General features: G+C 46.8%; 1 protein-coding gene across 1 annotated transcript in view; it reads left to right on the top strand.

The window, feature by feature from the left end:
• The first annotated feature begins 3,933 nt into the window (after positions 1 to 3,933).
• The window catches only part of PLEKHN1 (pleckstrin homology domain containing N1), a 33,426-nt gene continuing 24,620 nt past the window's right edge, over positions 3,934 to 12,739 (top strand). The window contains exons 1-2 of the mRNA XM_088136760.1: positions 3,934 to 4,133; positions 7,884 to 7,983. Coding sequence (XP_087992886.1) covers positions 4,054 to 4,133; positions 7,884 to 7,983 — 180 coding nt within the window. The 5' untranslated portion in view covers positions 3,934 to 4,053. The remainder of the gene's footprint in view (positions 4,134 to 7,883; positions 7,984 to 12,739) is intronic.

Raw genomic sequence — 12,739 nt, 5'->3', positions numbered from 1 at the left:
TGGGTGGATGGGTGGGTAGATGGGTAGATAGGTAGGTAGGTAGGTAGATAGGTAGGTAAGTAGATAGGTAGGTGGATGGATGGATGGATGGATGGATGGATGGATGGATGGATGGATAGATAGATAGATAGATAGATAGATAGATAGATAGATAGATAGATAGATAGATAGATTTTCTCTCTGTTTTCGCTATTGCATTGCAAGCCCTTTCTGCAGACCTGATTTGCTTATTTTTGCTTTTTTTGATTCATTTTAGCTCAAAATTGGTTTTTAAGCCAGTGTATTTTATTGCATGGTATGTCTACTTTTTAGCCTTATGATTACAGTAATTATAGCCTTATGTATTTTTATTGTAGCGTTCTCTGGCCTAAAGACCCTAAGGTTTGATTGATTGAGTTTTTAAGCAGACAAATAGGCGTTGTTCATGCTATGCGATAATCTGGCTTGATGTAGAGGAGGCGCGTGTATTTTTGGGTCGGGAACATGGCACAATGCAACTTAAAATCATCATCATCATCATCATCATCATCATCATCGTTAAAACGACAACCGAAATAATAACTAACCAGTCCAAAGCACTGAGCAGAGAGCTGGACGAGATCATCTTTCCCAAAGTTATACAAGCCCCAGATTAGATATATATTTCTTTTATGCCTCTGATGCCAGATGTTTAGACTGGATTTGGCATTTTTATCCACCTATTTAAAATACTACATCAGGAAATCAGATCAGAATTACTCCACGGTTAAGGTTTATTCTGTGTTTAGCATCACCAGCATTACTTCTCCTTTGAAGGAGGGCAAATCTGTATTAGGAGCTCTTTATTCACCCTTTTTTCTATTCTGCGAGAATTTCCTTCGAAGCAAAATTAGATTTCCGGCTCTCGTGCAACCCGGTGGCCAAGAGTTCCATTGAACAATGGCCGCCCCACCACACACACACACACTTTCCTCTTTTCTAAAGTTGACTTTTGTTAGGGAACAGCGGTTCCTACGTCCCGTTGGACCGAGAATGAATTGATTCTAGTGCGAAAAATTGCAAACTGATTTTTTTTTTTCGGTGCGGGCTTTGGAGTTTCTCACTGCTTGGCCCATAATATGGTTAGTGGTGAATTAATATAGTTCCACAATGGAAGCATTTCTCTTCCTAAGCCTTTGTGGGGCCCTCGAACACACTTTGGCTTGGTTCACTTATTCTCTTCAAGCCCTTTGGAAGCCCAGCCGTGCTTAGCTTAGCAAAGGAAAGGAAATTCAGGTGGGCAATGCCCACGGGTTCGGACTAATTTTAGGAAGAGAGAGAGAGGAAGGGAGGCGATCCCCACATTTGGACCTGCAGCCTGCGAGTGATTGGCATGGATTATAAGCTCACTTTCCCACCCACCCCCGGCCAGTATAAATGCCATCTTGGATTTGGAAAAGAGGGCAGAAGCCCCCTCCCCAATCGCGATTCCTAAAATCAAAAAGGGACACAGAGGCTCCCTATTCTGTGCTGGTTGGAGTAGAGCACTGTTTCTCAACCTTGGCCACTTTAAGATGGGTGGACCAACTAGGGTTAGGGTTAGGGTTAGGGTTAGGGTTAGTTGAAGTCCACCCATCTTAAAGTGGCCAAGGTTGAGAAACACTTGAACAGAGACTCAATTTTTGGGCCCTGGTCCATTCTGGGCACCGCAGTTCAAAAAGCAGGGACAAATTGAGTGATTTTGGAGGAGGGCTCCTAAGATGGACATCAGGCCCTCCGAGAAACAATAAAAGGATCTGGATCCATCTCAGAGGAGGCAACAATTGGGAGCTAGACTGCAGACTTCAGTCATCTGCCGGTTGTCCTATCTGCAGGAATGGGTTGACTCCCCGTTGCCCCCAAGCAACAGCAGCAGATGAGGCAAAGAAACCATCAACTCTCCCAACGCTTCGATGGGTCAGGCAGACATATCTGGCAAAGCGAGTCGCCAGGCAGAACACCTTTGTGGAGAAAAACGGGTGCCAAGGGGCACCCTGCCTTTCATGTGGAAATTCCACAGCCGGGCATGACTAAAACCTATTTATAGCTTCTTTCCTTTGTGATGGCAAGCTTCTGCTGGATATATATATGTTTTTTTTAAACTCCAGAAGGATTATGATTACGGTTGGTCGCACCGCCAGCCAGATGTTTAGACTGGACTTGGCATTTGTATCCACCTATCGAGTCCTTCCCGAGGACCTGGGAAAGGCAGATGTGGTGGTTTGATGTATTATTATTATTATAATTATTATCCATATCTGCTGACTTGTCCTTTTCTTTAAAAATGAGCTCCCCCCCACATTTTTGGGGGGGCCTTTCTTGATTTGATCAACATTCGCAAAGCGCTTTACGAGGAAGCTCAGCGTGTGAAAGACACAACAGACAGATGGCCTCCTTGCACATCTGGAAACCCCACCAAGTCTGTCCCAGCATCTGGGACTGCTTAATTCCAACGTCGGTTTCTTCCTCCCACGTTCCGTTCCACAACCGCAAAGCATAACGTCTCCTTCGACGCAAGCCTGACTCTTTCTGACTTCGTGAACCCGTCCCTGTCGTTTTCTTGGCCACAGGTTCAAGGCGGCTTGGCATTCCTTCCTTCTGGAATATTTTCCCAGCTTTAGGATAGGGTCTCCTGGTGGTCTCCCATCCAAAGGCCAGACCACGTCCCACCCCGCTTACCCGGTCGAGGTCAGCCAGAGTAACAAAGCAAACCACCCCCTTGCCCTGCAACAATTCTAGGGCCTTTTTTGATGCTTTCAAGATGCTTTCCCCTAAGAGGGAATCGTGAAGAAATTGGACGGAACAACAGGTGCTACTTTCTCTGAACTTTTTCACCCCATGCCTAGGGCAGGCGATGCCTAGGAGGGGCTCCTGTTCCTTATCGCTGCTTTTTAATCTTGATTTTTAACTCGTTTTGCCAGCCAGCCAAAGAGGAAGAGAAAGAATACGTTTGTATACAGGTGGTGCCGGTGGATATGTAAAAGATGCAGAACGAATTATTCGGGTTGGCACTTTCGGTGAAAAGTATTGACCCATCGGATCATTTCGCGTATCGAAGCTCCCTTCAGATGAAGCGTCAACGTACGGAATGATCCGATGGATCATTACTTTTCACCGAAAGTGCTAATGAAAGTCCCCTCTCCCGAGATCTGGCCCCCCGTAACCTACTATCAATTTCACTGTAGGACCCCGTGCCTCCTTTTAAACCCTCACAAACCCATCAACTGCTTTCAGCTCCAAGGTTGTGTGTGTGTGAGAGATTGTTATTCTGCTTTCTTTTCGTTTCCTTCCCTTTCTCCTTTCCTTTCACTTTCTTTTTACCCCCCCCCCTTTGCTCTCCTTTCCTAAACCAATAAAGGCAAAAGAAAACATGCCAAACTTTAGCCCTGATCAATTCCCACCTGTTCTGAAGCCAGAGGAAAGCCGTGACACAATAACCATGCCTAACCCTAACCCTGGTTAGCTGAATTAACCCCATTTCCTGGCCTCCCGGGACCCCCAACCTGCGGCCCCTGTTTTAGCCTAGCTTCTGGCGTGATCTCCGGGGGCCACACAGACCCAGAATATTTAACAAACCAGGCTCGGCTTATCCATGGCTTTGCGCATTATGCTCAGCCAGCCTCAGAAAGGGTAGAACAGAAATCCGGAGAAACCAGATCTTGTCTTTTACCCCAAGTTTCAGCCAGTTTGGCTCCTTACAGGTGAAAATTTCTCAAGGCCCCCGGGGTGTCTTTTGGAGAACCCCTCCAGTTCACTGGCGAAAGAGCCACCGCCACGAACAGCTTGTGTGTGTGTGTGTGCACGCTCATCGGCGTGCCTGTGTGTGCATGCTATCATTCCCAGGAAGTGAGAACTGAGCACCCAAAGACTGCTTGGCCAAAAGGCTGTTTATTCCCATCACACACGCCCAGAAGAATCATTCTTGCAGAGACGGAAGTGAGGGAGCTTGTATGACCCACACCGACAGCGCACACCTTCTCAGTTTCGCACACGGTGCCTGGGGGCCTCCTGCTTCTCCTTCTACGCTGCGCCTGGATTATACACCCCGCTTTCGAGATGGGGAACATGGCTTGTGTTCCCCAAGCCCCTGGGCGGTTCAGATACTCCTTCTCCAGAAAACCATCTTTCAAGAAAGAGTGAGTATGCGCCGGGAGTTCAGCTCCCTTCCACTCTTTCTGTGTTTCTTCTTTCTCTGGGAGTTTCAAAGGGTTTCGCCTGTGCGTGTCATTTTCCCAGGATTTATATCCACCAAATGTTTGCAGAACATGATCCTCTCAGATCACAGAGACCCTCGTTCGACTGCGAGTTCTTTAAAAGGAAAAGGGGGAGAAAAACTATAAATCAAAGATTTTTTCCCGCAGGGAGGGGAAGGCAAAGCTGTTTTATTTTAATCTGTCTTTGTTTCTGTCACTTCCTTGGCATTGCCCCTTGGACAACATTAGTTTTAGACGTTTTAAAAGGCTGTGCCACTGGAGGGGGGGTTCAAAAGCAGCTTGCAGGAAGAGGCAAATGGGCCACGCAAACCTGCGGGTGTTTACTCAGGAGTAAGACCCATTGTGCTTAGGGGGGATTATTCCTTAGTTAAGTACATTTTGTGCTATCTAGGATGTTCAGCTCCTTTTTCAGTACGATGCCGAAAAAGTTAACTTTCAAGCTAACTTTGAATGCAAAGTTTTGTGGTTAAAACACTGCCCTTTGCCTATGGAGAGTGGCTAAAAATATGCCTCTTTCTCAGATCCTTCTAAGTTATTTACAATCCTAAATATTTCCTGCAATTCCTAGAGCATTCACAACTGCATTAGCCGGGGTGTGTGTGTGTGTGTGTGTGTGTGTGTGCACGCGCAAAAGAAAATGTGTAGAGAGACAGAAGAAAAGCATTCCAAAAATCTGAAAAATTGTGTGGCTTTCTCTCCCCTTTTAAACTTTCTTCTGTGTGCATGTGTGTGCATGCATATCTACAAAATTGTAAGACTGCACCCACAATAACCGCCCAAAGTCACTGGAAGTTGGGTGCCTTACAGATTTAATACAGTATTATTATTATTATTATTATTATTATTATTATTATTATTATTATTATTATTTCACAGGGCTGTTTTGCTTTCTGTACTTTACGCAGCGTGGGAAAAAAATCTCTCGACCTGCATGTTAATTGTCGTATCCAGCTAATTTCATTGCACAAGGGACACAGTGAAGCCGGGAAGCGTGTGGCTTTTTCCACACTTCTCCATTTCCACCACTGCGTTCTGCCTTAGCAAACATCAGAACAGCGTCCTTAGTTAAAAGAGACATTTTTCGCTTTTACAAAACGAGCTTGGTTCGACCCTAACCCCACAACCCTTGTCGGTTGTCATCGGACCCTCCTGTCATTCTACTTCCCCAGCAAGGTCAGACTACAAATGTCATCGTTCCCAGCTAGCCCAACCGATGGTATGGGAATGGCAGGACATGTAAGGATTTCTTTTCTCTTTCCCTCTCCCCAGTTTGAAAATTATTGATCGTGATTCTGGATGGCTCAATTCCCGGCTTCAGATTGTCAGCCGCCTAAGTAACCAGACACCTGGGCTTTCTATCACTCTGGGTGTGTGTGGGGTGTGCAGGCACGCCACGGCTTTGAAAGGACAGTATGGATTAGATTTGGCTGTGGGCATTGGAAAATATTTAACCATTTATCTGGAAACTCCCGTTTCCCACATGTTCGAGTGCAAAAAAGCGGCCTCTGCAAGGGTTGTGTGGACGTGTTTCAAAAAGCAGGCCCTTTTAAAAAATTGTGTGTGAGTGTGTTTTAAAAAGCCGGAAGAGAATTCCTAACAAACGATCAGGTTTAAACATCGCACCCCTGCTTCGTTTATTGTTGTGACCCTGCAAGCGAGGAATTGTGAAACAGTTGTGAAGCAATTCCTTGTGCCAACAAAAGCAGCCGGCTTGACGTTTCTCGCTCTGCAAAACGAGATTAAAACAAGGACAGCAAAAAGGGCTTCCCCATCTAAGACCGGCTCCAAAAAGGAACTGCTAAAATTGCAAGAACATGTGAAGGCAACATGGGGTGTGTGTGTGTGTGTGTGTTTCAGGCTCCTTTTTCCAAGAAGTGGGTCTCTTTTCCAGTGAGATGGGTGCATTTCACTTCGTCTCTCTTTTTTTTCCCCGAGTCTGATCCAGCGGTCGCTGTGTTCTCTGGAGAACTGGACAGGGAAAAGTGTGTCGTCTGTCGTTTGAGTTTGTAGTTTTCCTTCTGATGGGATAGGGAAGCGAGGAGACGCAGACTGAATGTTGGTCCTAGATGGGGCCGATTTCTTGAATCCCAAGATTTAAAACCTTCCCCTGATCTCAAACGGGTGGGAGATAAGGCTCTTTTTAATCATGCCACTATCCCCTGAAATTGACTCCTACTATTAACCAAGAGGAACGTTTAATATGAACAGCATTGTTAAGATAAAGCCTAGATAATTTTGGGTAGCCGCAACGCCTGCTGTGATTTATTAAGGCTACCAGAACCGGGATGCAAAGCTCACATCAGCCACCAGGGGGCCGTGTAGAGAAACAAAACCAAGTGTTTTCTGCCCCCTAGTGGTCACTGGGAGGTTTGCAGCCCGGATCTGATCGCGGTCGATCGATGGCATGCTGGGCTGTGTCTTCGTCTTTCCCGTCGTACCAAATTCAAATCATTAAAACGGGTTTCTGCCGTGTGTCACATTTGAACAAGTACACCTTTGCGATAGCACTTTTCGGAAGGGCGCAGAACGCCACATCGACCCCCTGTGTTGAAATGGGGGTCTTACCAAAGGAATGCACCACTTGGTTTGCCGTGACACTGATTCTGATGTTGGGAGTTCGAATATGGGGCGCAAGGGGCTTTGTATTTGTTTCGCTGCTTGTTAGTTAATAAGCCCCTGGCCTACCTGGTCTGGGTTCAGAAACTAAGCTGGGTCAGGATATTGCTTGGATGGGAGACCACCAGGATTGGCCTCCGAGGGATAGATTTGCATCAGGTCCATAACGAGGTTGGGTAAAAACCCAGTACATGCTTAAAGCTGATTAGTTTCAACTTTAGTTGTTTTGGTGGCTTACCCAGAGTGGCTTGTTTACGGTTCAGTGTATTATGCAAATCCAGGATGTAGGTTAATTAAGTAACCAGGAAAGACATATTGTGCAAACTCAGCCTATTAGTATGCACACAACAATTGGGCTATTACTCTTCTCTGAGACCAAGTTCACACCCTCCCTCCCTCCTTCCTTCCTTCCTTCCTTCCTTCCTTCCTTCCTTCCTTCCTTCCTTCCTTCCTCTTTCTATGTCTCCTTCCTTCCTTCCTTCCTTCCTTCCTTCCTCTCTTTCTATATCCTTCCCTTTCTTCCTCTTTTTCTCCTTCCTTCCTTCCTTCCTTCCTTCCTTCCTTCCTTCCTTCCTTCCTTCCTTCCTTCCTCTTTCTATGTCTCCTTCCTTCCTTCCTTCCTTCCTTCCTTCCTTCCTTCCTTCCTTCCTTCCTTCCTTCCTTCCTTCCTTCCTTCCTTCCTTCCTTCCTTCCTTCCTTCCTTCCTTCCTTCCTTCCTTCCTTCCTTCCTTCCTTCCTTCCTTCCTTCCTTCCTTCCTTCCTTCCTTCCTTCCTTCCTTCCTTCCTTCCTTCCTTCCTTCCTTCCCTCCTAAACATCACTGGACTCTCTGTGGTATAGGGGTACAACACCTGTCTTTCCTGAAGTTCAAACTGAACAAGGCAGAAAAAACAGTCCCGGGGCAATGCCATTCCACATTCTTGACGGTTGGTGAGCTTCAGATGCTGAAAGGCCCTGTGATAAAAGTTGTCCGTTCCCCCCCCACCCCCCCGTGCCTTCCTGATTCCCTTTGTTTGCTCGCCTTGATGTTTTTGTCGTCCTCTTTTATTGCTTTTCAGACAAGAGAGCAAGAAAAAACTGGCTGGCCTCTTTGGGTTTGAAGCGGAGCACGAGAGAGATGTTACTTCGGACAAAATACTCCAGTATATTCCCGGGAAGGCAAGTAACTTTGCGGGGCGGATGTGTAATTCTTTCAGGGCTGCTGAGCTCCACATTCAAGCCCTCCTTGGTCCGCAATGTGGGAATCCACGCACCGTCTGCTTTCGGTGCGGGGTGGGCTGCTTTAGACTTCAGCACCCATCATTTCCAGACAGTACAGCCTGTGGCAAAGGACGATGGAACCTGTAGTCCTCCTCACTTGGAGGTTACAAGATGGCTAAATAAATGTCTTGCCCCGTCCCCAAAGATGCAAGCCCTGGAAGACTCGATCCGTTTTGCCTCTTGGTGACCTCCCCAAAAAACAGTTCTTAACTCTGGAGCCATTTTTGAAAGTTTGGGGAAAGCAAGAAATCTGCACCCAGGGATTATTTTCCTCCATATGTACCATCATCTCCCAGTGAAAGTGCAGCGGCTTGCTCAGCCGCTGCCCACACGAGGCGCAGCAGATGTGCAACAGCAGCTCTGGTCCTGAAACTGTACTCACACAAATGAGCCAGCCCATAATCCGCCTCTTACAGCAAGAATTCAGAACAGGGGCCAGCAACGCTCTTCCTTGTTCTCACGCTGGGCTTCTGCCTGGGTGGCAATACGAGAACGCATCTCCCTGGTTTGTACAGTCAGAGTTCTTCCCCCAAAACCGAAAAATATTTCATGAATTAGTTTGCATCGTCTATGCAGGGCTACCGAAGAGCTTTTTGAGTTGCTGTAAATGCTGTCATTCTAGCACAGTGTTTCTCAACTTGGCCACTTTAAGATGCGTGGACTTCAACTCCCAGAATTCCCCAGCCGGGGAATTCTGGGAGTTGAAGTCCACCCATCTTAAAGTGGCCAGGTTGAGAAACACTCCGCTAGAATATAAATAACGGGCGAAGATTCAGAGTGTATTCTCTTCTGCGCTTATTTGAAAATAGCCTCCAGTGTGATGGGTAGGTGTGCATCAAAATGCACTCTCTGGTAGGTGTGCATCAAATTGCACCCTGGACCTCTTAACCTTTAAAAAGATCTGCATCGTGCTTCTTGCTGTGAACACCCCCAAGAAGCAGTGTAAAAACAGGACCGACTTTTTAAAACTCAGAAAAGACTGACTGACAACAGGGTACGTGAACTCTCCAGGATTTATATGCGCTTTCTCCAGAATAAAGCTCCAGGATTTATATGTATGTCTCCAGAATAAAGCTCCCGAGTCATTTAAATCTCCAAACGTTCTGGTTTGCACCATCTTAATCTTCATCTCTCAGAGCAGGCCAAGCAGCCTTCCAGATCCACACATGCTAAACCATCCTAGTTTGCTTGGTTTCGGCTGAGCGGGCTGTGAGAAGCCACGCGCTGTGGGTTGTCCACCGGGGTTGATGGCCTTGCATGTTTTAAAACCCCCGTGGCTTATTTGAGAAACCATGGCCGGACGCAGTGTTTTGTCCCCATCACGCACACCTGGCCTGGAGTAGCTTGGACATAGAAAAAAAAACTCAGGTAGAAGCTTTAGGTAGAAAGGTAGAAATTTAGACCCGCACCAGGTTGGTCCTCGACCATCATCTGGCACTTCCTATCCTGCTAGTCACATCCTCGATCAGAAATAACTGGGTGAAGAAGGCAACCGACAGAAACATCCTTTCCTTTGATTATTTTTCTAACCATCTTCATTCACAAACTGATGATGCAATGGCCCGTCCAAAGGTGAAATCCGCCTCGCCTGGCGCCGATTCCCAGTGATTAAACCCTCCGTCACTCGCTTGCCATCGCATTCCATTCCTGGGGTTTAATTTTTAACTTGCCTCCAACATGTCCGTGCAAATCACACTTGGTCAACCCTAGCCAAGAAACTTGGTTTCGGAGGGAACCAAATTAAAAGAGCAGAGTCTCCGCTCGGCTTAATCGAGAGAGGGGCGTGAGCGCGCAGGAAAAAAGACCACGGAGCGATGGGCCGGGTGGGCAAGTGCGATGAACTGACTTTTTCCTGCTCCCACTCCAAGTCCCAACCCGGTGGGATTGGCTTGCAAACCTTGACAATTGATTATTCTCTGTTTCTTCTTGTTTTAGAAGCAAGGCAGGATGGAGAATTCTTTTGCACGGTTTGGGCCCCCGGGATTGTGGCCGCTCAGGAGTTTTGGGGCCCCCGTTCTCCTTGGCAGGGATGGTGGGATGGTATTTGTAGTGGCACACGTGCTTTGTTGTGGCATATTGAGAGCGCGGGGTGCCTGTTTCTACACAACCCTCCCCTTCTACCCACGGATGAGGTCATAGACCTGAATCCAGCAGTAAGACACCACGGTAGTGTGAATAATATTTAAGCGTGCAGGGTGCTGGGTGGATAAATTAGTCCAAACTGATACTGGAAACCCCCTTTTCTATTCTTGGCTCAAACCCTCTCTCTGCCGTGATAAAGAAGTGACGAAACGGTCCCAGAAGGTGAAGTTAAGGTCCCGTTTTCATTTCTGCTTGCCCAGCAAAATCAGGGCGGCTGAAATGGAAAAGTCCCTGGATGTGTGTTAGCTGCATTCACACAGCCTGTTTGGGGGGTTATTCACACAACTCATGAAGGATGAGTAGGGCTCATCCTGGTGGGTGTTGTTAGCAAGCTGGGCAAATCGAGGTCAGGTGTTGGATTGATGGTTGAGTGTGCATTTAGTGGGTGCATTTAGAAAATCAGGTTGAGGGTGTTCTGTGAACGCGGCTTTTGTATCTCAAGAAAGAGAAAGAAAGAAAGAAAGAAAGAAAGAAAGAAAGAAAGAAAGAAAGAAAGAAAGAAAGAAAGAAAGAAAGAAAGAAAGAAAGAAAGAAAGGCTACAGGTTTGGGGTTTGGGTTTCCAGATAAAATGGAAAGAAGACCTTCTTATGATTCCCTGAGCCTTTTGGAAGAGAGCGAGAAGAATTTGCTCCTCATTAATCTTCTATACTGGGATGGGAACAGCCTGAAATCCAGGGTTGTGTTTGTTTCGAAGAAAAGCACAAAATATTTCTCTGGGCTCTTTTAATTCTTCCTGAGGTCGATGGTCTCTCCCTGGAGAAGCCTTTTATACAGTTAAATTACTGGGGAAAGGCGGTGTTCGAGGTGCCCCACCTCGCAGGGCTGGTTTTGGTCTATGCGCCAGAGGTCCCCTCCCCCTTCCCCAGGCAAACTTGGCCTATACAACTCTACACATTTGTGTTTTGGCTCCCAAAGCGTGAGATTTTTTTCAGAATGAGTCATGATGACTTCACGATCATATGGAAAGAAGGCTGGTGTGTGTTGCCCAACCTAGTTTTTCCACACTCCAGGTGTTCCCACCACCTGGAGACATTTAAAGGAAAAGTCACCTTTGCAAGATGTTTGTTTGTTTCAATCCATCCCTTTCCAGAAAACCCTCGGACTTGTAGGCGAAAATGAAATGCCAAACAGAAAACAGGCCCGGCGAATCCTCGATCGGATTTCTGGATCTCCGATTGGGACCTCATCCATAATTGCAATCCTGCCAAACCAGGTTTAGTGAGCTAATAGCCTGGAAGCTGCCTCATGGATTAGTTCAAGCAGGTCTGTGCTGAATTGGACGGGCTTTGCCGGGGAAAGCCGAAAGCCGAAAATCTAGTTGCCGTTCAAAGAAGGAAGGGCGTCTCCTTCAATGTGGGGGAGCGGTTGGCTGGCACGATGCACCAAAAGGGTGGCGTGAGAGCGAGTGGAAGGAAAAACGGGATTCCCAGCCCTTCCTTTCCCAAGGCTTTCCATGTTTCTTCTGCTAGCAAAAATCTAGAGTTCTTAGCATGATTACGCCCGGTGCGTTTTGCAAAATGCAAAATGTCCTGCAGAGGGTTCTGTTGGTGCAACGCTGACCGGTGGAGGGACTGAATGAAGTTACTTTGAGAAAGCAGCCTTGCTTATGGATTGCTGTATTGTGTGTGTGTGTCTGTGTGTGTGTGTGTTGGGGGGGAAGTGAGCCGAAACTGCTCCCCTACTAAATAATCCCCAAATTCAGTGAGCGAAAGGGGTTCTGTGCTGCATAAATAACTCAGGATTTGATGGCACGTGTTTCCGAATGGCGTGGATACCTTTGTGCCGAGAGTCTCCGAGCCCCAGATAAATATCCCTGCTACTGCATTGCATACTATTACAAGTGATGGCCCGCTACAGAATTTCCTACTTGGAGAGGTGGCCTGTTATATCTCTGCATGATTCCCTGTTCTGCCCTTTCTTCTTTCAAATTGGCCTTCTCCTGGGATGGGGATTATCACTGCTCTGTTCTGAATATGATTCAGATACTCACACTGGAGCAGAATGACTTGGCTAGGTACTACAACAGGCACTGGCTAGAACAGGGACTCACCCAGAGACAAAGGGAGTGGGGGCGTCCTACTTTTTAACATGTAAAGATTTGTGTGTTATTTCTGAATCTTTGGAAACGGGGGAGACCCGACGTACGCCTTTGCAGTTATGTGCAGCTTAAGTTAGAGCACAGATTGTAATTATAGGCCTCGGCGCATGTTTCTCCGGCAGAGAAAGCGGCACTTGCTCTTATAATTAACGGTTTATCCGTTAGAATTTGGAATACTGTAAAACCTTTTTAGGTTAAAAGTGTCTAGCGTCTGCGGCTAGCCTGCAGAATACATCCCACTAACCATGCTTTCCCACTGAGGATCTTAAAAACAAAAACCCAAAATCTTATTTTCAGTGATTTCCCGAGTGCCCCTAACAGCTGGGTTCTCAGACCATGCTAAGCCACGGACCGTTTAAGCCCAGTGTTGTCCAAACTTGGCCACTTTAAGATGAGTGGACTTCAACTCCCAG

Source organism: Python bivittatus, unplaced genomic scaffold, assembly GCF_059951505.1.
Source record: "Python bivittatus isolate LINGU-HERP-01145 unplaced genomic scaffold, Pbiv_v1 ctg000090_np1212, whole genome shotgun sequence".
NCBI classification, from domain to species: Eukaryota; Metazoa; Chordata; class Lepidosauria; order Squamata; family Pythonidae; genus Python; species Python bivittatus.
The sequence above is the reverse complement of the archived record's forward strand: the minus strand, read 5'-3'. Positions and strand labels throughout refer to the sequence as shown.